This window comes from Sceloporus occidentalis, unplaced genomic scaffold (genome assembly GCF_023333645.1).
Source record: "Sceloporus occidentalis isolate IW3139 unplaced genomic scaffold, rSceOcc1.0.p SCAF_34, whole genome shotgun sequence".
NCBI classification, from domain to species: Eukaryota; Metazoa; Chordata; class Lepidosauria; order Squamata; family Phrynosomatidae; genus Sceloporus; species Sceloporus occidentalis.
The window spans coordinates 1305954-1333320 of record NW_028317014.1 but is presented as its reverse complement, the minus strand read 5'-3'; the positions used below and the strand labels follow the sequence as shown (position 1 = coordinate 1333320).

Here is a 27367-nt window from a genome sequence, read left to right as displayed (position 1 = left end):
CTCTTCAACTGAGAAGAGAAAAAACATTTTGACGCTTCACGTGCTTTGAAGATCTTCGCAGCCTACCGCAAGAATTTCACGCAAGTTCCAAGACATCCACCCAGGATGAACCACATCAGGGTGCTATTGATAATGGATTTCTGCGTAATCTTTAAACTTTCCTCTATAAACCATAATTTTACCTGGTACAGTGTGGAAAGTTAAAATATATATTCCCTTTATGTACACAGTATTTGTGTAACAAGAAAATGTACTCTGATTTGATTGCTACAATGATTCCAATTTTATTTCAGCTAATCCTTTAGTTTGGTAATGTGTCTGTATTGAAAACCAAAGAGACATATGAATTTTAATAAAGACTTAATTGAAAGTTGTCTAATCTGATCATTTTACTGGGGTACATATTGACAGCCCTTTTTATATATATATAACTTTTTTTGTGGGATGGCCAGCTGGAGATTCATGGTCATAAGACAATCTCCTTATCCACATGCCTACAAAAACACATCAGGACAGGAGCGTGCAATTTCAGAGACAGGTAAAAGGGTGGATTGTTTCCATGACTGTTTATTTAAAACTCATCGTATGGGCAAAATCAACTATTATACAAGATTTTGAAATTCAAGAGTGTTCGGAAACCTAACTAAAACACGGTTTTCCCAATACCAAAATGTTTTATTGAGGTTCTTGAGCTAACAGGAAGAAAATAAAAAGACTAAAATATTTAGTTTTATTTGCAGTACTTTCCTCATTTAGAATCCAGTGTATTTTTCGCAAATATCTTTTTCTACAGGACATATGGCTGCTATAGCCATTCGTAGATCATTTCTACTATGTAAGCTGTTATCTAAGCCTAATTTTTTTCAAGCTCACTCGCAAAACTATTTTAAACTTTTTTTACGGTTACCACCATACATCAGATTTAGGGACATTCACTTACTAACAGCCAAAAATAATGTTAAAATACTCAGTACTCCATGTTTGCCAACTTGCACCATGCTAATATTATTCCAGAAAGACACTTAAATGAAGCAGCCACTTGAAGAAATACTCTGATGTGAAGTTTATTGTGCACAGCTATCCTTCGACAATCCTCCTCAGCAAGGAGCCCAGACCTCCCCTGGCTACTTGCAGTGGAGTCTTCTCCTCTTTGTTTTCAATGTAGATACTTGCACCGTGTTCCACCAAAAACTTGGCTTCGTCTGTCCTTTCTTCGTCACAGGCAAGGTGGCTAGAATGAAAAACCAAGGAGACGACGGTAAACATGCATGCAACATGCTGTGTTTACCCCTATATGAAACATATACAGTATAGGACGCGTTCCCTAAAGTTTCACACGTCAGCTGAATTGAAAACTCAAACTTGCGTTTTACGACTGACAAAATGTACATGAGTACATGCGTGGGTGTTTAAAGCCTGAAACTAGAATATAAAGCATATTCCAAAGCAGGTATTAGGCTATAAAAATCCTTCCATGATTCCATGTACTGCTTGGTCCAGCTCAAGTAACCTTGGTTTGAAATCTATTTTTCTATTAGATCATATGACCACATGAGCAAAATTATTTTTCCTCATGCGTCAAAGAAAACTCATGTGGTTGTATGGTGTAATAATTGAAACAAAATGTAACAATATAATAAATAAATGACACTGAAACCAATTTGTGGATAAACAAAGGCCGTGGTCTTTTATTTAGCTTATAACCAATTTATTACAGAATAACCAAACCAAAAACCTTTACATCAACCACTTGCAACTTAATATCAAACAAACCGAAAACTCTTGGCCCAAACCACAGAGTTATAAACCATCAAATTAAAGCCAACTGCCCCAAAAGCCGGTTGGCCTTACACCTTACAAATACCCCCAAATTGTTCACCCTCTAAAAGAGAGCAACTCAACCCCAATAAAAGCCACGACATGACAAATATTATATATATATATATATATTTTATTTTATTTTTTTATATATATATATATATATTTTTTTTTAAACTATATATTATGTAAATTTATATAAACAATCATAACTCAATTAGGGAAGGGCGGGAGGGAGACAATTCAGCAGCTCTTCCATGCTGCTCCCCGTGGCTCTTGCTGAAAACCGCCGCTCACCAGACTCGGAGGTCAGTGCAGTCGGTTAACGCAGCCAGGGTAAGTGCCACAGGTACCTCAGAACCTCTTCTTTTATAGGTGCAAAACCCGCCCAAAACAAGCACGAGCTAACCCTGAGCGCAACCAATTAGAAAAAAGCGCGGGCAAACTAAGCAGCGCGAGCTGCTCGCGAGCGCAAATTACCTCAAAAAGGGGCGTTAAACTAAGCAGCGCGAGGCATTCCAGAGCATTCCCCAGCTGTCCTTTGCCTGACCTTTGAAATTAACCCCTGCACTGCCACTACTCTCCCCAACAACCACATGTAACCCCCGTGCTATTTGCACAGGGTTTTTTCAATAGTTACCTTATTGTAAGTGTTCCAATCATATAATCGGTATCTTACTTTATATGCTTTTTGGTTTCAATGTTTTCAGTACAATGTTCATTCATAGCATGATACGACCTTTCACTAATCAATAAGTCAAGATGGCAATATTCTCATCTCCAGTCACAGTACTACAATCAATAGTTTTCACATATACTATTAATAATATTGTACAGTAAATATTTGGGGGGCTAAATGTCTGCTTAAAAATAAAGGTTGTGCACCAGTCCCTCTTATCAATAACTCTTTAGAAGCAGTCCATTTCACAAATACACATTGTATGGAGTTACTTACAGTGGCGTGTTCCCTTCCTTGTCCTGGATATTGGTGGATGCTTTGTGTTTCAGGAGGATCTGCACTATTTTCAGATTGCCTTTAGAAGCCGCACGGTGCAGCGGGGTCGAGTCCAAGTTGTCTTTTGCATCGGGTGACGCACCATTTTCTAACAGCATAAGAGTTATCTACAAGAGAGGTACAGGAATCTGGGTCTGGACTGCCGATAAAAAAACAACGGTCCTTTCTATGCTAATTCAGCAATTTCCAGGTCAAAAGTAAATTATGTCGGTTTCAAGCTAACGTTTGCCGCTTAACCTGGTAACTTACATTTTTACACATCAGCTCCAAAGGACTAATAGCAAACTAAGAAGAACCTAGCAGTTCTATTGTAAAACTGTTAAAAGATGACTTTACAGAATATGGAAGTGGGTAATATATAAACTGATCAATTTCCACAATCACTGAGGAAGAGGCAACTAACCAGGGGCCACACTGCAGCTTGCTTAGCACTTTAGATAACACACACACAATATATATATATATATTTCCTTTGTATGATGCTTAGGAGGGAGGAACACAGTTGTATGCTGGAAGGGACATTAATGATGTTTTTTTTAACTTGTTTTCAATAAAACTCCGCTGTATATCGCCAGCGGTAACCACCAGCCTCCTGGTAAGCATCTACAAATGTACAGACACTGGAGGTGTGAAAGTGATGTATTTTCCCACAGAGGTGGAATTCGGGACTAAACCCTGCCATCTCTGTCAATGGGGCGGCAGACTGTTAAATATACCATTAAAAGGGAAGGACAAACCCAATCAGAAACTGTCTGCAAATCTGTGAGGCTGGAGATTGTGTAGATTATTATAAAATCAACAGGGTCAAAAATATTACATGACTCTACCCCTGATGCCACAATGGAAGCGTTAGTATTAGGAATACATGCTAGAATAGGCTAATATGAGGGGTAGGTAGCTGGAAAATGAACATTTCAAGCACTTTAATGGATTAATGACATTTGGTTGGAAATAATTATTACTGGACCTGGATGAACAGCCCCACTAAAGAAGAGTGCATGAAAGTATTCTGCGGGACATTAAATACGCAGTCGTCAAATAAAAAAAAAAAAAGGAAAATGTACCAAGGTTTTAAGGCTTGCAGCTATGGTCTGACAATTCTTGCCACCGATTGGCTGTTTGAAGGAACCAACCAGCGGCAGGAAAGCTCTCTCATTAAAATCAATGGGATAGCTTGCCGTGCGACATTTGCTGAGCCAGCACTAGAGTAGACTGGAAGTATTTGGTATATGCGCGGGCTCAGTACCTCATGTTTGTTTTTGGAGGCAGCATAGTGAAGAGGGGTGCAGCCATTTTGATTTGTAGCATTTACTTGCGCTCTTTTTGAAATCAAAGCTCTCACGATATCATATCGGCCAGCGGAAGCTGCAATATGCAGAGGTGTCCATCCTGCCTGCAAGACAACATAAAGAACAAACATAATTGCTACATAAACATATCTGATCCATAGCTACCTATCCCTGAAATGGTGACAAAAAAAAGTTAAATAAATAAAATGGGGTTTTTTTCTGTGTTTCCATTTACTGCATCAAAGAGATCTCGCCGTGTCTGGTGACAGCCAATCCCGGTCAGGACAAATAATATATATGAATTATTACCTTCAGTAATGCACAAGGCACCTCTCTTCCTCAATCCATCAGAATGTAGGAAGCAGAAGCACAGAAGAGGGCTTGGCTTCCTGCTAAGATTCTATTTGACATACACGTTTACATTTTATGGATGGAAACGTAAAACAAATCCAAAAATATGAATAAATTAGCTCTTTCAGACTGCATAGCTTGTCTACTACAGTTCTTATAAAATGAATATAGACCTCACAGATGTACCCGTTGTATGGCGCTGCAGAACGATAGCGCTATAGAAATCTACAAATATACCGTATTTGCTCGATTATAAGACAACCCTGATTATAAGACGACCCCCCAAATCTGAATATTAACTTAGGAAAAAAAGAAAAAGCCTGAATATAAGACGACCCTATAGGAAAAAAGTTTTACCAGTAAATGTTAATTCATGTAAACTATTTTTTTTAATAAAAGCTATGATTGAGAAAAATATTTTGGTTTTATTTCCTTCTATTTTCCAACCTGCCCCCCCAGTTATGCACATCTGCCCCAGAAATGCCTTATACCCCCTATATGCCACTGTGCCCCATGATATGCCTTTTAACCCTCTATATGCCACTGTGCCCCATGATATGCCTTTTGACCCCCTATGTGCCACTCCAGAAATGCCTTATACCTCTATATGTCACTCTGGCATTAAGGGGGTTAAATGGCATATTACTGGGCAGAGTGGCATATAGGGAGGTTTAAGGCATTTCAGGAGGCAGAGTGGCGTATAGAGATATAGAGAGTTAAAAAGGCATTTCTGGAGGCAGAGTGGCATTAAGGGGGTTAAAAGGCATTTCACAGAACACTCTGCTTCCAGAAATGCCTTATGCCCCCCATTTACCACTCACCCCCCCCCCCCACCCAAACTTACTGGTGCTTCTGACTCCCCTGTCATGTAGCCGGGGCGCGTAGACAATTTATGCTGCAGCCGGAAGGAGGTGTGGCTAGCAGCGGGGACCTTCCCCGGCTGTCAGAGATCAGAGTTCCCCGCACCGGTGCAGCTGCGGGGGATCTGGATCTTAGTCGTCTCATAGTCAGACCTATTTGAGGTCTGATTATAAGACGACCCCGATTATAAGACGAGGGGTATTTTTCAGAGCATTTGCTCTGAAAAAACCTTGTCTTATAATCGAGCAAATACGGTATATAAAAGCTGTATTAGCCCTTAGGGCCGGTTCATGCAAGTGGTGTCCACGAGACATCATAATTTAAGGTAGACTGTTCAAAGCTCATGGGGGTTGAAGACTTGAACCTCATGCATGAAATAAACGGGTTAAACTATGTCCAGGCAAGCAGGAAATCAAGTGAGATATGATAACGAAAAACTTACATCATCTTTGGCATCAATTGGTACCCCTAATCCCAGTAAATAATCTGCCACGTTTGAGTGTCCCGCAGAGCATGCCCAATGGAGAGGCGTCCGCTCATCCTGCCGAGAGAGAGAGCAAAACATTAACAAATCTATACAAATCTACACAAATCTATGCAATTTGGAAACTCTTCATTCAGGTAACTTTCCCAAATGCACACACATATATATATATATATATATATATATATACTACTCTATCATTCAAAAGTTTGGGGTCACCTGGAAATCTCCTTGTTTTTGAAAGAAAAGCAAATGTTGTCCATTAAAATAACATCACATTGATCATCCCGCCGCTTCCGCTGGGGCTGAATCTATCCCCGTTGTTGTGATTCTGCGCACACTTTACCATTCAGAAAAAATTGTATGGAAGTATGTATACTGGGGCTTTGACTTGTTTCCATGGAAACATGGCAGCAATGACCGGTTATAGGACACTTGTATACCCAGAAGGGTGTTTTTTTTTCCTACAATGTTGAGAGTTAGGATGCCACGCCAAGCAACAACTCCATATTCTATATATACTGTCTGGTGATATTGCCCTTAACTAGAAACTTTAGAATATACGCCTGTGAAGAGCAAATTCCAAGAAATAGGACCCTTATTTTGGGATGTCTTACAGCTGTCTAAAGGGAGACATTTCCTGGCCCCTGGAACTCTCAAGCTGGCCCCTAAAGTCCTGTTCTGGCTTCTGAATTATATTCCACTGCACTGGGCCACACGGTGAGTTACCTGGTCCGTTTTGGCGGCCAGAGACTTGTCTGCGAGGATCTTGCTCCTGAGCTCTTCTAACTCCCCTCTATACGCCAGGTTACACACCTCCACATCGGATACCTTCACATCCTCCATGCTGACAACAGGGGAAAAAAAAGACCCGGCCCACAGGCCAATCACAAAGTCCTTTGTCTTTGACGTACCAGAGGCATGGACCCGTCTTTGTGCATTGTGGGAGCTGTAGTTTTAGCGTGGCATGCTGCTGTCGTGTACTGTGGACGCCTTTGCTTCCGCAGGACTACAACTCCCAGCGTGCAATACTGCAAGTGTTGTTGTGGACGGGTCTACGCCGGTGACAGGGCAGGATGGAGGCCGGTAAGTGTCCCGGGTGGAACCCGTATTGTGCTGTGTCAGTATACATGTGTTTTTGTATTATTTATTAAACACTGTATCATTTTTAGTCAGGAGCAGGTTGGCAAATATCTGTGAGAGAAGCCTAGGCAGAAAAATGTACTGAATTGTGGCGCCTCGGAGCCTCTGATGTGTCCACTTATTCTAGAGTCTCCAGAGAAGTGTCATCCTAACGTGACAGCTAACCCCCCCAAGAGGTTCTGCAGCAGCTGAAGCTAGATCTCTGTCACCTTGTAGACAACATGGATCTCATGGTGATTGCCCACATTATGAGCAGCTGTGTCGTTTAACCCTGTGCTCTGATCATGAATATTAATCGGTACTTTAACTTATCTTGCATTGGGTCTAATCAATTTTAATTTGTATGCTTCCAGTATCCAGTACCATAGTGCAGAATTGGACTTTTCTTTGATCCGGCATCTATATATTTACGTTGTTTCATATCCATTAATGCCATCAATGATAAAGATTCAGCGGGAGTTACGAACAAAAAAAAGTCCACTAATCTACTTATTTCAATTCACAATGGCCTAATACTAAACTTCACAGATCTGCCGTCAGACCTCACCTAGAGTATAGGACTGATTAAGATCTGACATCTGAGTCTATACATCAGGAATAATGAGGAGACTAGATTGTTCTGATCACTGTCAAATTCTATATTTTTAATTCTGGAGCAAAGTTTGAAATATGGTCTGTCCCCATAGCAACCAATGTAATGCTCCAATGAGCACGGACATGTTATTGCTAAGTGATAAAACCACCTTTACACATAACCCCAACAAATGATTGTTTGTTGATGATATGTATCTGGTGTATAACTGTATTATTCTCTAATCACTATTATATTCTCATTCATATGATTGACAGCGCTGTTTAACACCCCTACTGATTATTCTGCACATCTTTTGCTGGTTTTAAACTGGTTTTAAACTGGTTTGATGGAGCGGATCAGTTGTAATGAGTTTCATCATATCCTGACATGTGACAAGAATTGTCTAATTTTAAATGGCTGATCAGTCGGCCTTAGTTTTGAAACATCGCTTTCCAAAGAATTTAATAGCATTTAGCTTTTACTACTACCCTATCACTACATGAGTTAAAGGACAAACTAATGGCCCTGACACCCCTCCTATAAAATAATGCATATTATTGTAGTCTGTAACCCTAACTGCCTCTGACTACTTTAATATGCATTCTTCCAATTAAACACGTGACACAGAAGAGGCGGCCATGCTGCAAAATCTTCTTTATTCCTCCATGATTTGACATTTCATGCCACTGATTGGTTGCTTAAGCTGTCAATTACTGGCATTAAAGTACCTCCAGTGAAATCAATGGGCGTATGTTCTGTCACTGATTGACGGCTTAAGCAGCCAATCAGTGTAAGGAAAGTGCTCTCATTGAAATCTGCACACTGCGCACTGCATGCAGCCGCCAGCGTTTCATATTAAAGTATTCTCTTTTCTAGAAAACAGATTTGCTTGTTATTACACCAAAATTTGTTGTTTATAGATACATATAATCTGACAACTGCTAAAAACCGTTCGGCCCATCTAGTCTGCTTGGTTTTTTTTCTGCTCTAAACACTTCAAACTTTAAAGGGACAGTTTAATGCATTCTTCCAATACAAAATTACACTCTTACCTAACAGAGAAGCTGCAGCCCTCCTGCTACAGCTGTCTCCAACAACATGGTGTGACATTTCTTGAAGCATCCAGTCAATGGCAGTAAGTTGTCTTTGATCTCCTTACACATTAAAATAGACATTATAAAGGGCTTTGTTCATGGAGATACCTGCCAGTGTTGGCCCTTCATAATAGTGAACTCTCCTGCCCCCTCTCTCACTTTGGTGAATAAACCCCTGTGACTGGACCTTTGCTTTTATACGTATGGAGATGTCGAGGTATTTCTTCTTTTTCAGCTTTACTGAAGTATGAAAGTCAGGCCATCCTTCCAGAGTGCCTTGATCTGGAAGAACTTCCTGATACCGATGAGCCGGTTTACGTCCTGGGAAAGCAATATGATGTCAAAACAGGTTAGTTCCGTAAACCTAGGTGGATCACGACAGGATCAATTCATCAATACTGATGTCTCTTTTTGGTAGTCTAGCTTTGCTCTCCTAGTGGACTCCAGTATGCGAAGGTGTTGGTCCGTTAAATGCAAACGGATTACCAGGAAAATATTTAAAATGAATTAATACCGATGAGCATAAAAACATATATATTGTTATAATGCTTCTAAACAAATTTGTACCATTGCATGCAATGATAAACAGTATTATGACCAATTAGCATTCCCGGAAACTCTCTGGGTTTGCACTGCTTCTCTGGTTCTACGGGTCAAGACCCGAATCCTTCGGGTCACGGGAGCGGGGTCTTGACACGCCCCGCTGCCCGCCCATTTTTCCTTTAAATGGGGGTGTTTCCCGCTACTGTCAGCGTGAACGCCCCCATTAACGTCAGCGGGACCACCCACCGACGTCAGCGTGCAGTCCTGGCCGTGTCCCCAAAGGGAAGTCTCCGGGTAGCCGGAGCCCAGAAGTTCCCAGGTATGACAATAAGATGGTTGATCTGTTCTAAAATAGAGGCACAAGATATAGGCATTTAATGGATGTTTTCAAATGACAAGTTGACTCAAATAATGTAATTTTTATATATATTAAACAACATCTGGTCTGATAATGTAGGCTTTATGGGATCCCTGTAGACTTTGTGTGACGTGATTGAAAGTATCTTTGCACGTGTACATGTATGTATATGTTAAAGGTGTAGCCTTGTCTTCGGTGGACAAGTGTTGGCATTCCCTCTGATGTGAATGGAGACAAACCAAATCCCTACTGATGAATACATCTTTCACGAGTGAGCAAATGCTAATATTTATTAGCACCAAAATATAAAGAGTAAAACATTTTAATGTGTTAGAAGATATGTTGCTTTCCAAAAAATATTTTTTTTTAAGTTATTTTTTCAAATAAGAACAATAACTAATTTATCATTTTCTCAGCTCTCTGTTGCTTCCCATGAAACACCCACCACTTTTTATCGCAAAGCTAATACACACACACACACACTGACTCTTGACAGCACAGTATACACGCTCACAGACTTACTCCAGCACTATACATATACACACAGACTCTGACAGTACAGTATACACACACACTCACAGACTTACTCCAGCACTGTACATATACACACACGCACACAGACTCTGACAGTACAGTATACACACACACACACTCACAGACTTACTCCAGCACTGTACATATACACACACGCACACAGACTCTGACAGTACAGTATACACTCTCACATACACTACTCCCTTCCCCTCTCACCTCGTGGAGACTTGCCCCGCAGCTGCTTCTGCCATTGTGAATCGTGCACCCTACGCTTTCTTGCGGGGAAGGCACCCACCTCACCACACCCTGCAGGAAAGCATAGGGTCCCAGATTCACAGTGGTAGTAATTACACATTTTTACCCCCTTCTCCCTCAAAACCCATTTTACCCACACACATTTATATAATATTAAACAATGGTCATCGTTATATAGCATTACATCTTACGTATACCTATATACCTTATTTACTGTACAGGGAACAATTGATTAACTGTCCAAGATACAGCACAAAAAACAGCATATTATCTAGAATTACACCATCTGTCACTGGTTGGTTGATTTTTGTGTGTTTTTAACAAAACCGTTAGGATCAAATGAGTGTAAATAGCTATAAGAACCACTTAGTGCTCATCTGATATGGCAATAAATATAGACATTACCAATAGATAACTATTAGCTTACGCCTTGTGTTTAACAGACACATTTTCCCTGCTGTCCTCCTTTTTACCGATAAAGTCAGAACATGTCAGGGCATCTTCAGATGCTTCATGAAGAATGTTGGGAGTCAGTGGTGTAACCCGAGATCTCTTCTCCATGTTTCACTTATGTATGTGTGAAATAATTGCCTTGTAGGAAAGTCCTCAACTTCTCATATTATTACCTTTTTTTAACAGTATATAGCGGCAGCAAATTACATGGCTGTTCTTACAGTACATATATTAAGGATTTATGACAACACTAGAACTGACAGAAAAAGACAAACCGACACATTAGCTCACAAGCATACAAGCTATAGAGCTATTTTTGGGCATATATTTAAAAGTGATCTTGTGTCTTTTTTGAATCTTTACACTTCTGATCCCCCCCTCCCCCTAGTATTGTAATTACCTCCCAAATGCTTACCAGCAGCCACTATTACCAAAGATACAATGGTCCGTATTTATAAGAACAATTCTTCACATTAAGAACTTCAATGTTCTTACAAGTATGGTGGTGGCGTTTTAAGGGTATAGTCTATATCATTAAAATGAATTTACTGAAATTCACAGTCTGTTTGTGTTTGTAGAGAAATGTGACCTGCTATCTGACACCGCCTCTCGCCTGTGGTTCACGTACAGAAAGAAATTCTCTCCTATTGGTGAGTATTACACTGTGCGGGGCTTGTGCGGGGCTTGTGCGGGGCTTGTACGGGGCTTGTACGGGGCTTGTACTGGGCTTGTACGGGGCTTGTACTGGGCTTGTACGGGGCGTGCACTGTGCAGTGATCCATCCCTCCGCTTGAGTCTCGCTTGGCTGTCTGACCAGACTTGCACATTCTTGTTTTGTGCAAAACTAACAGTAATTTGAGAGATCGAGAGCAGTACTTCAGCATGAAAAGTCCAAACGCAGATGCCATCTTAAAGTGCTTGGTGAGGTTGATATTAGTGTTTGCTCTGATCTATTACATTCACAATAGAAATGCTGGGTCAATATTGAAGCAACTAATACAGTGTTCAAATCACCAAAGTTGGTTGCAACATGCTAACTCTCACCAATCACCAAGGTCTGTTATAACATGCTAACTCTCACCAATCACCAAGGTCTGTTATAACATGCTAACTCTCACCAATCACCAAGGTCGCTTACAACATGCTAACTCTCACCAATCACCAAAGTCTGTTATAACATGCTAACTCTCACCAATCACCAAGATCTGTTATAACATGCTAACTCTCACCAATCACCAAGATCTGTTATAACATGCTAACTCTCACCAATCTCCAAGGTCGCTTACAACATGCTAACTCTCACCAATCACCAAGGTCGCTTACAACATGCTAACTCTCACCAATCACCAAGGTCGCTTACAACATGCTAACTCTCACCAATCTCCAAGGTCGCTTACAACATGCTAACTCTCACCAATCACCAAAGTCTGTTATAACATGTAAAATGAATGATGAGGTTGTTTAATCAATGTTCATTTTGTAATCAATTATTTATCTAACCCAGGGTGGCCTTTTACTGTTTGAGATTGTTATAATAATAGTAGAGATGGACAACATGGGAGAAACGAGGGACAGGGGGATTTGGGGTCTGCATGGGGACACCAAGGAGGTATTTAAAATTCCATGTGGGGAAAACAAGAGCTATTTAGTAAAAATAATGGTTAGATTGATCTACATACAGAATAAGCTTTAGTGAAGCGTTACCACCTCGTCTGGGTTACCAAGACGTGTTATAGGGAATTTTGTAGCGTAGATCCTGTTAAAAGAACTTCTGAACTAAAGAAAGTATTAAAGCCTTTGGACGTTTACGGAAGCGACCGTGAACTATAACAAGAATACAAACTACGATATTGTGATATGGATAAGATACGACTATGTCATTGTGCTACGAACACAGAGTACCAGCTCTTTCTTATGTGTTCTGCCCATTGCACAGGTTCTGGATGTCAAAGCTGTTGGTACCAGAATATCTTTAGCAAAACATTTTCCCAATACTATTTTTATTCTACTGTTTTCTCTCCATATTATCTAAAATATGTTTGCTGTCTATCGTCTCCAACTAGGAGGTACAGGCCCCTCGTCGGATGCAGGCTGGGGGTGTATGCTGAGATGCGGACAAATGATGTTGGCTCAGGCTTTAATCTGCCGGCACCTAGGCAGGGGTGAGTTTATCTAAAATACAAGTCAAAGTGATAGTTCATAAAAAAACATTATTTACCTGGCCATGGTGTTCATACATTGACTGATGGGAATGCTTCTGCGCATGCTTAGGTTAATTTTGAACAAGGCAAAATAAATCTAACCAGCATCTCAAGCAGTGCTTCATCGTGTACTGAGGCATTTTCATTTAAGGTCTTGTACCAGCGGAATTTACTTGCTGTGGCTTTCTTACAAATATAGATGATTCGCATATGTCTATGACCTGTACGGCGATATATATAATGTTTCCATTTTGTTTTAGATTGGCGGTGGAAGAAAGACAAAAAGCAGCCAGAAGAATATCACCAAATTCTGCATTATTTCCTAGATAGGAAAGATTGTTGCTATTCCATTCACCAGATGGGTGCGTAGCTGTCATTTCAATAATGAATCAATCATGGCATGATATGCAAGTATCCTCTGTATGAGAGAGTGTGTATTTATGTATGTTTATGTGAGGGGTAGTGTGTGTGTGTGCATTTATATGTATCTGTCCATGTACATACAAGCACCTTATTAAGCCGGAGGCTGCATTGGACGCCTCTGAAAAAAAGTCATAATTAAGTCTGTGCGCAGGAGGCGGGATCTTGGTCTTGCTTATCTCCCATTGGCTGATTCAAAAAAATTAAGTAAAATTGTATGCAAATTGAAATATCCCCAACATAGAAAAAAATGTTTCCATTGCAAGAAGAGACCTCTGAAGGCTTACGATACTTTACATTTTTTTCCATCTTGGACAAATAAAAAGTATCAGCTTCTACTGGACCAGTATGGCTATATTCATATTTTGTTAGAGTTAAAACTAACAAAAACTATAAAAATGTTTGTTTTGTTTTTTATTGGAAAACCAGCACAGATGGGAGTAGGAGAAGGGAAGTCCATAGGAGAATGGTTTGGACCAAACACAGTGGCTCAGGTTTTAAAGTAAGTTCTTCTTCTTGTGATATAATGTCAAAGATGAAGGAATCGAAACAAAAGTTTCTTGATCTTTATGGTCATAACTTGTGACTTCATTCGGATGAAGGGCCGCAGCTACAGTAGGCATTTGAGACATCTTTGTGACAGTCTGGGGTACCTCAATGCTGTTTGGTTTAACGACAGCACAATTACAGAGGAATGTCCGGTTTATGCTTTGTAAATGACTTTAAGATGCCCAAATGATGGGACTTAGCAATATATTTGTAAGTACACAATGGATGTAGACGTGATTCACTCATGTTTATTTTCAGGAAACTCGCATTATTTGACGAGTGGAATTCGTTAGCTGTATACGTATCAATGGATAACACGGTCGTTATTGAGGATATCAGTAAGTAATAAAGGTTTTTGACTAGAATTGGTGTCAGATCTTTAGGAAAGAACTAACCCTGTCTAGTACAAGCAATCTTGAAAACAGTATGGCAAGAGGTAATACCGTAAGAGAGAACGAGATGATAATAGGGAGGGGGTGATGACATGGGACTCACTGGGAGTAGAAGGGGTAATGCGTGGAGAATGCAATAAATGTATAACCGTTGCTGACGTGTATGTACTGTTATGTGCTGTTTACGTGGCGGTCTTGCTGGTTTTCTGTGCAGAGAAGATGTGCAGGTATCAGCCTCAGAGCTGCAGCTGGACACAGTTCGGCTCTTATTCACACCAAAGTGCTTGGAGCGGCTGCCGAGACCCAGCGGAGCAATCCTCGGGGTGGAGGCCGCTGCTGCTTATCGTACCTCTCCGCCTAGGAATCAACCACATCAACCCTGTTTATGTTGACGCGTTTAAAGTAAGTCAGACGTATGCATTTTGCACGGTTTAAACTCTTTAAATAATGATCTTCTGCAAAAACGTCATGCACATGCCTTTTTCCCCACCGCCCTGCAGCTGAAGTTGCTGCATCTCCTGCTGCGTTATTAGTAAATACATTATATTAATATGTGGAATTGTGAGCATGATGTACAGTGAGGTAGTATACTGTTTGCATTTGTGTCTGTCTAATGAAAATAATTAGATTTATTAAATTATTAAGTAAGAGGTTAGACACATTCCACCCATTGATGAATCACTATATTTTCTTTTTGACCTATATAATACACACAACAACTTTCATATGTTTATTGCTAACAGCTAAATATTGACCGTTTTTTCATTATTCTGTCTCCCCAGGAGTGTTTTAAAATGCCACAATCATTAGGAGCTTTAGGCGGAAAACCAAATAATGCCTATTATTTCATAGGCTTTTCAGGTATGCCATTTTTATATCTAATATCCATCTATAGTTTCAGTGAAAGAGTTTATCCAGTAAGGATAAAATCAGAACTCTCACAGTGATATATACATTATTTACATATGTGAATATATTGAGTGTGGGAGAGGAATCCAGATGTTTATGATATGATATATGCATGCGTATATTGATATAACTATTAATATATTCATATGATTAATTTGCTTTAATACTGTTTTTACTGTGTGATTCCATTGGAATTTCATTATTATTGTGTTACTCAATTGAACGCAACACACGTGTTAAAGTGTTACACACTAATGTTCTTGTTTTGCGTAGGGGACGAATTGATCTACCTGGACCCTCACACCACACAGACGGCTGTGGACACAGAAGAAGCCGGCCCGGTGCAGGACCATACTTACCACTGCCAAAAGAGCCCGAACAGGATGGAAATCCTTAGCTTAGACCCGTCGGTGGCATTAGTAAGTCATCCTTTGTCACTTCTTAAGAGCTGCTATGGTGGGTAAAGCCTCGGGAAGATGGGTCTATTGGCAAGGCCATATTAACTGGATCAAGATGAGACTGGGAATGAAAACAACGCTGGAAGTTACATCAGCTCGATGGGAAAGTGTAGCAGGTGGCCGCAGTTACCCAATGGCACGCTACAGTATTACATTTGATTTGCTTTTATTATCAGGCACCCCCGGCACTGGCATTTGCCGGTCTCCGCGACAGTTCATGACTGGTTGGGCCCCATTGTACAGCGCTACAGAATTTGATGGCACTATATAAAACAATAAATAATAATAATAATAAAACAGTAGCATCATACCTACAGCAAAAAACTGGTTCTTATAGTTGCCCAAAGTTGTAACACTTAGATCCCTACTTACACAAAACTTCACAAGAAATTCTTTAATAAAAAGCTTATTCTTGTTATTATCTTACTCATGATTGCATGATTGTAATACTTTCTGGATATAAACCCGTTACTTTTACTTTACCCTAGGGCTTCTTTTGTAAAGAAGAAAAGGATTTTGAAGACTGGTGCGATGTTATAGAAAAGGTAATGGAGTACTGATTCTGTATATGGTTTGCATTCATCCATTTCTGTGCTAATGCGTAAAAATAATTCTATGTGTCGGATTTTGGATGTTAGGAAATCCTTAAGAAGCAGAGTCTACGGATGTTTGAATTGGCACCAAAGCACCCGCCTCACTGGCCTCCATTTATACCCCCAACAAAACCAGAGGTTACCACTACAGGTGCAGGTGCGTATATGTATGAAATACTAAATGGCCATTGAATTCAAATTCTGACATTTAGCTGAGAGATGAATGTAAAGGCGCTGCCTTCAGACGTGACTTGGTTAAGAGTGCAGGAAAGCTCCTAGCCCCGATTACATCACATTGAATTGTAAAACCTAACGACGGGCCTCAAGAATCTACTCATCTTCCTAATTTTGTGATTTACCAATATTCAATTCATTAGACTGGACTCCAAAAATTCTTTTTTAAAAAGGTCGGGGAAACGTCAGAGCTCTCCTGCCAGCCTCTTAGCATTGTTCTAAAGCAAATTCACCTTAGTGGATTTTTCATCTTAACAGCCCTCACTGTAAAAGAAAAATAGTTGTAATTCATTCATTTTCTCATCCTACAGAACTCATTGAATCTACTGATAAACTGTTTGATGTAGAGGAAGAGTTTGAGATCCTCACTGTGTGAATATGTCTCTGTCTGTCGTGAATTGGTACCTTACCTTAGCAAAGCTTTGATAACCAGAAAGTGCCTCGAACACGGAGAACAGAGCACAACGGAAACGAATGAACTCTGGAACAAACGTCCAGGAATGACACGTACTCCTCTTCATGCCATGTGTTTCTGTCTCTTTAGAGACCATACACAGCGCAAAAGTGTTTACAGTTTGTCTACACGTGTCCTGGAATGGTTTATGGAAAACATTTGGGGACACACTTGTATTTATTTATGCAGTATGTAGTAGCAGAAGAGGGGGTTCAATCCTCTTATCGCAATATTCTTCGACTAACCTATACATTTTTTTTATTGTTTTTAACACTTTTAATGCTGGAAATATTGGATCTTTTTTCTTGCAAGATTTGTAAAGTATATTTATGTGGAATATATAAATACCCATCTTTAGGAGAGAACCATTGAAAGTGTCCTTTCCTTTAAGGATGTGCTCACGTATTCATTCACCTAATGTCTGCCACTCTGTATTGGATCCGAATGCAACTATTTGACAGAAACGTGTCAATGATCATTACTATTGTTCTTTTTTTATAAGATCATCTGTTTGTCAGCTTTATAGTTCTGACAATCACTAATTTCACTTGTGCCAAGTGGTTTACACTTATTAAAAACAATATGATCACTTTGTGGCTGAAAAAAAGGAACCCATTAAAGTTCACCTGCTTTCTTTTCTTGGTTCTTATGTCATTTTTCAGGCATTGTTGATTTGTAACTGATGTACTAATCTGTGAGTGATCAGAAATATAACATGTTCTCCCTCTGCACTCTAAAGTAAAGGCTAGTTAATGTGTATATGTGACGGCAGCAATTGTCGCTAATGCTAACGCAGGCTTTTGTTAGTTTAGGATGATTTCCCATTGCTGGGCATACTTATATTAAGAAAAGCAGTAGAAACTAGCCGTAAGGTGCCCATCCTTTAATATTTTAGGGGGCGTTTAATCTTATTTTGGAAACTGGGAATTCTTGGTGGTCCAACAGTAAGAAACAGTGGAATTTGCCTTTCTGGTGGTCTCCGGAGGTCTCTTCTACACAGCCTCGCAGACAGAGGGCAGTGAAATAGGAGGTTATACATAAAATGCTGATTCCATGAGAATCCAGATAACCAGACAAACCAGATATCTTTGCTGTATGCATCACTGATCTCTTTAATCTGTTTTGCTACGCCATTGTGCATAGTCTCTGGATCAAATAGGTCACCCGCTTCCCTGTAGATAAACTTATAAACATTAAGGGAGTTGAGGCAGGGTTTCTTTGGGAATGATGTGATGTATGATGAGTGCTGGATTGGAGGGGTTTAAATACACTGCCGGCATTTTACTTATAACACTGCTATTTTGGTGGCATGGTGCCACATCTCATGGCGTAACCAAAGGCCTTAAGCAGCCACAAAACACGGCTCGATAATCAGTATGAATCGGGAAACAATGACAGTTCTTTGTGCAGAAATATACATGTCCCAACTTCACAAAAGCTAAACTATTGTTTCCAGTAGCAGGCTGATTTTTTTTTTCTTCGGTAAAGCAATCCAGATTTTTAAACAAGTGATGTTCCTTTCAGAACTGTTTTGTAGAAACACATTGCTATTTGTTAAACAGCCCTAAATCTTTATTTATTTTGAATAACTAGGTTTACATGGCTCAAGCGATGGAATTCTCTATATCAACACTTTGTAACATATTTGATTTTATTCCCCAAAAATGATTCTTTAATGGGTGTGATCCTGTGTGAATGGGTGAGTTAACCAACAGATGTTGTGATCAGGCTGGTGATTCATTGAATTCCACCCAAGTTTTGAAATTTTATGGACCTAGTTAGGATCTTTACTTGACATTACTTTCCCCCAAGAGTTAGCCTCCTGTATTAGCTACTTTCGTCTCAGCCCATGGTTAGTATAAAGATCTCATGAGTTGCCAGATATAGCAAACCTGCCGGTAGACTAATAATGGGATCCTGACCAGCCAGTCCAAAAACATTTCTTAGATTGGGGGACTAATAATCTAAAGTTTAGCATCAGAGTTAAAACCCGAGGAGGACTTCTATATGTCCTATTGACCAACTACATTGTATTTCAAACAGCACATTCACTTAATAATAATACATTCTAAAAATAAATGACCATCTTTGGTTATGGTTCTCATTCTGAATACAATGAGAAACTTAAACTCAGGAACAAATAAGAACACACAGGTTAATCAGAGATAGAATTTATTTTAAATTTACACAGTGGTCACTCAGATCTCTCTGTACAATTTTAGCCTATTAATGGTTCTGTCGACCTCTTGAGATGTCATTATTATGTGATTGTTTGATTGACCCTTTTTCTGTGTGGATAAGACTAAAACAGGTCATTAGCTATACTGAATGGGCAAAAAGAAAAGTGTGGAAAAAAATATAAAAGTATATAACAATCTGTTGCACAAGTATCATTGACTACAATTTATATAATTATATATGTTCTTTTTTTCTAGCTTGTAGATAGATCTCTGTGAAAACATTAAAAATTATTATTAAATTCTAGTAATAAAATAATTGAACCAAGGCTACCTCTGAAAGACCAGGCTCTAGTGGTTGGAAATTTTAACAAAAACATTCACATACAAAATATATATAATATATAAAATTGTATCTTAACAATGGGTGATACATACCTTCTGGAGAACACATCATACAACTTATTATTATTACAAAAAATTGTAACCCATTCAGCTCCTGAACGGTGACCAATATTGCATTATTCTGCCATAAATTACAGACATCCTCCGAAGAAAACAAATTGTAATTTATGTTTAGCACCTACAATGAACCTGTTTCAGTACATAATAGACTATGTTGCCCAAATTAACATTTGCACTCTGTCTGCTTCCCTGTAGAAGTGTGGCCATGAGACAGCTCTCCGCATGTTATGGAACTACACTTCCCCCGACGCTCGGCAAGTCACAGGCTCACCTATTGTATTTGAGGATACGTGGTGAATGATAATCAAGTTATAGAAAAGATTAATCTATATGTTGGTTATCTTGATCTAAGTAGAGGAATGTTTAGTATGTTCTGTAGCAACAGAGATACAAGGGAAAGAAACATGGCTGCCGCTCTACATCTGGATCCTTGCGTTTTTGACCTCGTGTACTTGTTTTTTTTAAATGTTCTGTGCTTCTTTACACCTAGGCATGTGTTAATCTGGCTTTAAAAAAAGTATAGACACTAATAACCAGATGTTCCTGGTAATTGCCTAGGTATGGTGTGATAGGACTTCCAAGATCACCCTTGATAAAAGAATTGTAGAATGCAGAGGTGTTATTTGTAGGCAAGAGGGAGTAGCTAGCACCACAGTTAGGAATTTATGGGAGGCCTTTCTGAGGTAGCCATGAGTAAAACATCAAAAAGACAAAAAAAAAAGCTTAGCACCATTCTTTGTAAAATATATTCAGGTTCCAAAAATGAGAAGGTCCATACTTCATTGTACGGTGCTATGTCACTCATCAATTTATACTTTACTGATGAGGTTACAGCAGATATTATTTCATCGGATGATGCTTTTTTCCCCCCAAACTCAGAGGCATAGAAATGTTGATCTCACAAGCTAACTTCCACCTTTTCTGTGAGGATGGAAGTAAAAGAGTTTCTGCTTAGTCAGCTGTGCTACAAGTTCTTCATGCACACTTGACAACGGCTCACACGTGTTCGGAGCTGCCCAGATTTCAGGGTTTCCGACTGGGGTGCACCAGCAAACTGCTTTGTTTCTTCAACAGTGGTTAGCCAGAAACTGTACTTGTTGGCAAAGTAATGACAGCTTCCTCGTGCCCCATTACATTCAATGAATGGTGTAGCCCTGAAATCCTCAAGGCAGGAACCTGGCGATACCAAAGATTGTCCACCACCCTCAGCACCTGCTGCAGTATGCTGTAACAATAAATGATCGATAAGTTAATAGTTCACATGAAATTTCATTATGTAATTGACAATTTTAAATGGAGAAACATGTAATGTGGTTCAGCAATATAGCAGATCTGAGAATCACTTTGATTTCTTCATTAAAATATCAATTTGGTCTATGGTATATTTGGTTTGTGGAGATTCCACTTGAAACAAGGAAGAGAATGGTGGTTAAAATGGTCAGAGTATAGCTTCTGTCTGGTGTCACACCAAGTGGTCTCCAGCATAAACTAAAACCAAACGTTCACTAGGGAACTTTAAATGTGGGCCCTAAACGTTCATATAAAAATATCTGGTTCAGAGAAACCTTACGGCAGTCCACATTATATTTACCATGAGAAAAGAATATCCAATCCAGAGACTTCTCCATCCGTCTGGACACTGTGGGATGGTGTTATCTTGACTGTGAACAGCCACTGCCTGAGAAGGTGCCTCACATACGGAACAGCGGCTGATGTAGCTTCTGATCTGTGTGCTGCTCACTGGCATCATTGGAATTGGAGCCGTTGTAGAGAGCCAATAGGACTTGTCATTTCTGCTGGCGTAATAGCAAACTTCATCGATGTTGCAGTAAATAAATGGCATGGTGCTGAACCGAGGCAAGCAGGAACCAGCAAGGCCTGGGAAACACATCAAAATCAGAAACTTATTTATTGACCACTCATCATTTCAGTATTCTTACATAGCTGATATCCTGCTTTTGTTGGACTACAGATCCTGTAAGGGAATGTTAATTCTACAGGCTTAAACTCTGCAGGCTGATATTGACATAATGAGCTCCCATTGACACCACACAGGTCACTTACCCAAGTCTTGATTGTGAGCTTTCTCCTGCCCTTCTACATATAACAAGCTGTATCCCTCCCACAGACGGGCCATTCCGAGTGGACATGGTGGAACTTGCTCAGATTGACTGTGCTTCACTAGAGTGTACCCGACATTAACACTTCGGCCAGGCATGCCGGGTAAACCATAGGAACCCTGCTTTCCAGGGAGACCTAAGATCATGAATGATATACAGTGAATAAAATAAAATAGTGTGAACAATTTCAAAATAGATCCTATAGTAATGTAAAGCTGTAGTATAATTACTGTCTACAGGAAAGGGCTAGATAATATACATGTACTGCCAAATGTGAGGTCTAAAAAAAATAAACCAGAACACTACTTTTATTTCCTGGTTTTATTTCATGCCATCTCACTTGAAACGATAAACCATATATCTTCCTATACAAATAAAGTGTAAAAGGGGCGCAATAAAATGATGGTGATTGTACACCATAATAATATATAGTTTATAGTTTTACAACCACTGCTTATTTATTATTAAAATTGTGTTTGAGGATTTATTTTTCCATTTTCATTTTATTGCCATCCTTTTACCTTTTATATGTTTTTTTTAGGGGTATTTCTTTTTTTTTCTGCCCACCTTTCCACCATTATTAGACTGTGACCTCTTTTTCTATGGTAGTGCTTAAATAGATCCCCTGATACATTTACCTTCAAGTCCAGGAAGCCCAGGGATGCCATCAAAGCCGGGGTCGCCTATAATGCCAGGAGCACCTGGTGAGCCTTTATTTCCCATCTGCCCAGGTCTGCCAGGACCACCTTTGCCACCTATCAACAGTTTTCACAAGTGTTACTTTGTTACACCAACTTGTTACAAATGTAAACACATGTACTATTTGTGTCCCACACATAGTTATATATAATGGGTATAATTATACTGTATTTGTTCGAATACCTCACTATACAGAAAGAAAGAGAATGGTAGAGAGAGAGACAGTTCTAATCATTCATTACATTGCACCTCACTGCAGTTGAGTTGTTTGTCTGCTAGTAGAGTCATGAAGTGATTCGTCGATAGAGTTTGATGAAGTTTTGGCTGAAGCCCCCTACTACTGAGCCCTTTTTTCAACTCAATTAAAAACTCGACTCAAGCCAGAGTCAGTAAGCGGTGTGTTATGGGTTGTAACAGGTAAAAACCATCATTTGTTTTTAATCTTACAATTGAAATCTGTGCCACAGTCATACTGCCCAGGTTAATCATGTATGTGCTAGAGGAGTGAAACATGTTACTTATCTTTCTGGCAGAGAGACGCATATACTTTATACATATTTTTTTTGGTGAAAAGACACATGACTATATTCAGCAGGGGGCCAACAAAGAAAATGGTTTAAATATCTGTTCTGCATAGCTGTTCATCTCTACTCCTGATCTTACCTACTGGGCCAACAGGCCCCAGCTGCCCTTGTTGTCCAGGCCCACCAGGAAAACCATTAACTCCAGGCAGACCTGGCAATCCAATAGCGACTTGTCCACCATCATCAGGTAATGGTGCTGGACCTGGAAGTCCGGGGATGCCTGGGGTACCTAAAGGTAAAGATGTAACAAGACACTGCATATGAATAAACTCTTACGGTTACAGAAGATAATGCTAAAAGCTCATTTCATTATACTTACCTGGATAGCCCTTTTCTCCCTTTGGACCAGGAAGGCCGGCATCTCCTACAGGACCTTCCTTCCCTGGACTTCCAATAAAGCCGGGATCCCCTCTCAAACCTTGGTAAGACAAAAACATGAAACAATCAGTGATCTACCAGTGGAAGTACAGTACTAAGAACTTTACTATGCTTTTGCTGAAGCAAAAATAGGCCTCCCCGATTCCTTCAAATAACCTAAAACCCCTGAAAACAGAATGTACATGTTATTAGACTAAAAACTCCTACTTACACTGTCTATAGATGTCTATTGGTATTTTTCTCTATATTTTTATATCAATAACTATACCCTGCATGTAAAACGATTTCTGGACTTGGTAACCAGGACATACTTGGAAACAAGAATAAATCTTAATGTATTCTACCTGGTAAAACACTTTCTAAGTAAATTAATAAAAGGAACAAATACATTCCAAGTAAAATTTTGTCTAATATAGATATGGATGAAAAAAGGGGTCAAGAAAAAAATTACATGACGCACTCTTTAGCTTAACCTTATAAGTCATCTCGCTGGAAGTAGGTTAAACTCTCTCCATCTTGTAGGTGAGTAGCATATTATGCTGCTTGAAATTAATATGGGGTGGTATCTTACCATGTATATATATATAAATATATATATACACACATACACATATATACAGACACACATGTACCTTTTATTCCCGAGGCTCCAGGGCTTCCTGGAATTCCATTTATTCCAGGATCTCCTTTGATGCCAGGTCTTCCAGGCATTCCAGGGATCCCTGAGTCTCCAGTATCACCTTGATCAGACGCCGGACCTGAGGGTCCTCGTGGGCCTGGAGCACCAGAAAATCCTTGACAAAAAACAAAAAAAGTCTCATAATCAAATTGTGCATCTGAATATTCACAGTTTTATTCCATACAAAGACATGCCATAAAAATAAAATAGCCCTGACCTAATGGGGACTCCCGCATCAATAGCGCTGATTCCCCTATCTGCAACGATCCTCCCTGTTCTACTTAGTGTTTTATATTTTCATCCTATCACAGCTGTGTTTTACTCACAGATTGTAACTCAGAATGCCAGCTCTACAGATGGACTGCTTGGCTTTTTGACTGAATGGTTTTGTTTAGAGACATACCTGACTCCCCATCTCGTCCAGGAGGACCAGGATCCCCAGGTTTTCCAGGGATGTTGGAGGGAAATGTTATGCCCGGTGGTCCAGGAAGACCAGGAGAGCCTACTGCGCCAGGTCCACCTGAAAAATATAATGTAGGATCAGCATCAGAAAGAACATGATTACAGAAAGGTGTTGACAACTATGAAGTATGACACTATTATTTTACCTGTGTCTCCACGTAATCCTTTGGGCCCAGATAGTCCAGGTTGACCAGGCACTCTGCTGACAGACCCGGCTTCACCTTTTGGCCCTGGAAGTCCTGGGGATCCTGGTCGTCCCGCTTCACTAAGCCCTGCAAACAAAAGTAATTGTTAAAATCCATACATCCAGCTTTTGATTCATAACTTCTAAATAAATCTGAACATGGAACATCTCAGGATCTTTCTTTTGCATCACATCCGATTAGACCTGTGTGGTCTTGAAAGCTAGACATCTTCAGCTATGATTAAGTCAGCCCACCATCTGTTTTCACAAGCTTTCTTCTTTGAAACCAGTGCAGCAATACCTACTTTCTGTAATCTGAATTCATCGTATCACTTGGATACAGAATCTACGATTATACCAGAATACCGCAGAACAATACTCCTCCTAAAGCACTACCATGTTGAGAGGAGGAATATAAATATAATTACCAGGTGTTCCAGGTGATCCTCTGGTGCCAGGTAAACCATTCAGTCCATCCAGACCTGGAAGTCCGGGGAATCCTATAACAGAAGAACATAATAATAATGAGACATCCAAAAGTCATAAAATGAGTTCTGGTGGAACAACGCATCTTGTAAGAGCATTGCCATGAGGACCAAGGCTTCAGGCTTTTCTATATATCTGCTTATACTGTTAGGAACCATCATATCTTCATTAAGATACATTCAATTAATCCCTATTACTATCTGTTTTATCTGAATATTTTTAAGCCCAGCTGATGGATCTCCTTCTGAAATGGTCTTCATCATTACAAAGGACACCATTTTGTATTAAATACTGCTGTAAACAAAAATATCAACAATTCCATATTTAGTGCACATGATTGGTAAGCCTTACTTACCAATATTTCCGTCTTGGATCCCGGGACCCTGCAACATTAAGCTTTAGGCTACCCAGTAAAGATACTGGGTAGTTTGTAGCTCACTTACAAGTCTTTAGGCTGTATGTGTCAGACGTACACCGTTAAAACGCAATGCTGCCTCTGCACAGTGTAATGCAATGAGCATAGGCAGTATTTTTGTGCCGGGACGGACCCAAGTTGGACGACACTGGACCCAAGTGTTACGTTTAGTTTATTGTTACAGATAAATAAGTAAAACATTTGTTAATTTAGTACCTTTAACACCTGGAGAACCCGGTGATCCAGGGAATCCAGGTGCTCCTTGTAATCCAGGGGTTCCTACCAATCCAGGGTTCCCTCTAAATCCATTGAGACCTGGACCTCCTGCAAATGTAAAAGGTAGAATAATAAATGGTTGAAACCTTTAACATAACATTAGCCACAATATGTTTCCATATGTTCAGCACGTGCTACACCTTTAAAAATGCTTTATGTTAATATGATAGGCTGCGGGTGTATTGTGTTACCTGGTGATCCTGGACGACCAAAGTCTCCCAATAACCCTTTTTGTCCTGGATTTCCTGGGTTTCCTATTTGGCCACCATCTCCAGGAGGGCCATCAAATCCCCTAGAACCTATAATACAGACAATACCTTACTCGTCAATGAATAAAAAATAATAATACAATTCATATAACAGAAATGTGGCTGGTTTTGTTATTTTGACTTGTATTCATCCAAATGACTGGGGCAGAATGCAGTATAACTCAGAACGCAAATACAGAAGATGCTCAATGCAACAAGCAGAGCTTCTCTAGCGACACCAGCAAACTAGTAAGCATTTTGCCGAACTAGCAGAATTACTGCTTCAGGAAAGCCCCAACTGGGCAGAAGAAGGGTTGAAAGAAGTTTTGTTGATCTTAGGCCAACAATAAAAATGAGGTGACACTAGTGCGCCACAGCTTAGTCTCTATCGTTTTGGAAATATATATATTAAGCAGGCTCCAGGTTTCAGGCTACATCACAGCTAGCAATCACTATTAGACAAAACACAATCTAAGATGTTTGCCTATAACATATAAAAGATGAAACAACCAGATGTTGCGGACTTTTAATGTAGAACAGTGGAGAAGACAAATATTAGGTAATTCAAAGAAACCACCACACTTGTGGATTCACAAAAAAATTAATTATCAGTAATATTTATGATCCAGTCTGACAGAGATCTAGCTTGTTCCAATGGGTTAAGAAGCAATTAGATTTTTTCTATCATTACACATGTTGAATGAAAATGTTATAATCTTGAATGACTGCTTTACGGCTACCTCCTCCATATCGGCTGTCAAGTTGCAATTATGAATAGATCACCAACAAATCTGTGTACTGGTAATGTCAGCAGTTCTGGTCATGTTCCATGTTTTAGAATATAGATATATCAGTATGTTTATACATCTAGTAATGTTCACATCAGTTAATATGGATCTCTTTATCCGTCAATATGTACAATGATGTTGCATCCTGTATGGACTTCTCCTCAAGGAGAAGTGTAAAATGATACATTGGCAGAGAATGGAAAACAGGTTGTGTTATTACCTGGGATTCCAGGTGATCCTGGTTCTCCTTTATTTCCTGGCCGACCTGGCTGTCCCAAAGATTCCCCCCTTTCACCTGAGACAAGGAAAGGGAAATGGGTTACAGGTTTACCAAGCTTACAATAATAGCTTAGGATATGTTGAGGACTTGATGTATACAAGATATGTCATATAAGGACTATAAGGACTGCACAGATTTTAGCTG

The 27367-nt window shown here is 39.7% G+C and overlaps 3 protein-coding genes across 3 annotated transcripts in view; 1 reads left to right on the top strand and 2 right to left on the bottom strand.

The window, feature by feature from the left end:
• Window positions 1-1077: 1077 nt before the first annotated feature.
• Window positions 1078-6664, bottom strand: LOC149298122 (uncharacterized). The gene is made up of 5 exons (XM_089487793.1): window positions 6548-6664; window positions 5777-5875; window positions 4080-4226; window positions 2774-2940; window positions 1078-1231 (listed from the first exon to the last, which is right to left on the bottom strand). The coding sequence occupies exons 1-5, from the start codon at window positions 6662-6664 to the stop codon at window positions 1078-1080; spliced, it is 684 nt and encodes a 227-aa protein (XP_089343919.1).
• A 2211-nt stretch (window positions 6665-8875) lies between these two features.
• Window positions 8876-16904, top strand: LOC149298121 (cysteine protease ATG4A-like). Its single transcript, XM_089487719.1, has 12 exons — window positions 8876-8978; window positions 11351-11422; window positions 12836-12934; window positions 13234-13335; window positions 13823-13895; window positions 14201-14280; window positions 14549-14736; window positions 15117-15195; window positions 15517-15662; window positions 16190-16246; window positions 16340-16451; window positions 16840-16904. Exons 3-12 carry the CDS (start codon window positions 12874-12876, stop codon window positions 16902-16904), a joined length of 963 nt encoding a protein of 320 aa, XP_089343845.1. The 5' UTR covers window positions 8876-8978; window positions 11351-11422; window positions 12836-12873.
• Window positions 16905-20588: 3684 nt separating this feature from the next.
• LOC149298120 (uncharacterized) overlaps window positions 20589-27367 on the bottom strand; it is a 93810-nt gene continuing 87031 nt past the window's right edge. The window contains exons 31-43 of the mRNA XM_089487623.1: window positions 27164-27238; window positions 26099-26206; window positions 25848-25955; window positions 25159-25230; window positions 24693-24818; window positions 24488-24604; window positions 24038-24199; window positions 23347-23445; window positions 23107-23256; window positions 22383-22490; window positions 21689-21880; window positions 21216-21502; window positions 20589-20849 (exon numbers count right to left, since the gene is read on the bottom strand). Coding sequence (XP_089343749.1) covers window positions 20589-20849; window positions 21216-21502; window positions 21689-21880; window positions 22383-22490; window positions 23107-23256; window positions 23347-23445; window positions 24038-24199; window positions 24488-24604; window positions 24693-24818; window positions 25159-25230; window positions 25848-25955; window positions 26099-26206; window positions 27164-27238 — 1865 coding nt within the window. The remainder of the gene's footprint in view (window positions 20850-21215; window positions 21503-21688; window positions 21881-22382; window positions 22491-23106; window positions 23257-23346; window positions 23446-24037; window positions 24200-24487; window positions 24605-24692; window positions 24819-25158; window positions 25231-25847; window positions 25956-26098; window positions 26207-27163; window positions 27239-27367) is intronic.

Coding starts and splice junctions, on each gene's coding strand:
- LOC149298121 (XM_089487719.1), top strand. CDS start 12,874: ATGCTGAGATGCGGACAAATGATGTTGGCTCAGGCTTTAATCTGCCGG. Junction 12,935..13,233: donor CTGCCGGCACCTAGGCAGGG/GTGAGTTTATCT, acceptor ATTTTGTTTTAG/ATTGGCGGTGGAAGAAAGAC. Junction 15,196..15,516: donor TTATTTCATAGGCTTTTCAG/GTATGCCATTTT, acceptor TGTTTTGCGTAG/GGGACGAATTGATCTACCTG.
- LOC149298122 (XM_089487793.1), bottom strand. CDS start 6,664: ATGGAGGATGTGAAGGTATCCGATGTGGAGGTGTGTAACCTGGCGTAT. Junction 4,227..5,776: donor CAATTGATGCCAAAGATGAT/GTAAGTTTTTCG, acceptor GTTGTCTTGCAG/GCAGGATGGACACCTCTGCA. Junction 1,232..2,773: donor AAGGAAGGGAACACGCCACT/GTAAGTAACTCC, acceptor TTTTCATTCTAG/CCACCTTGCCTGTGACGAAG.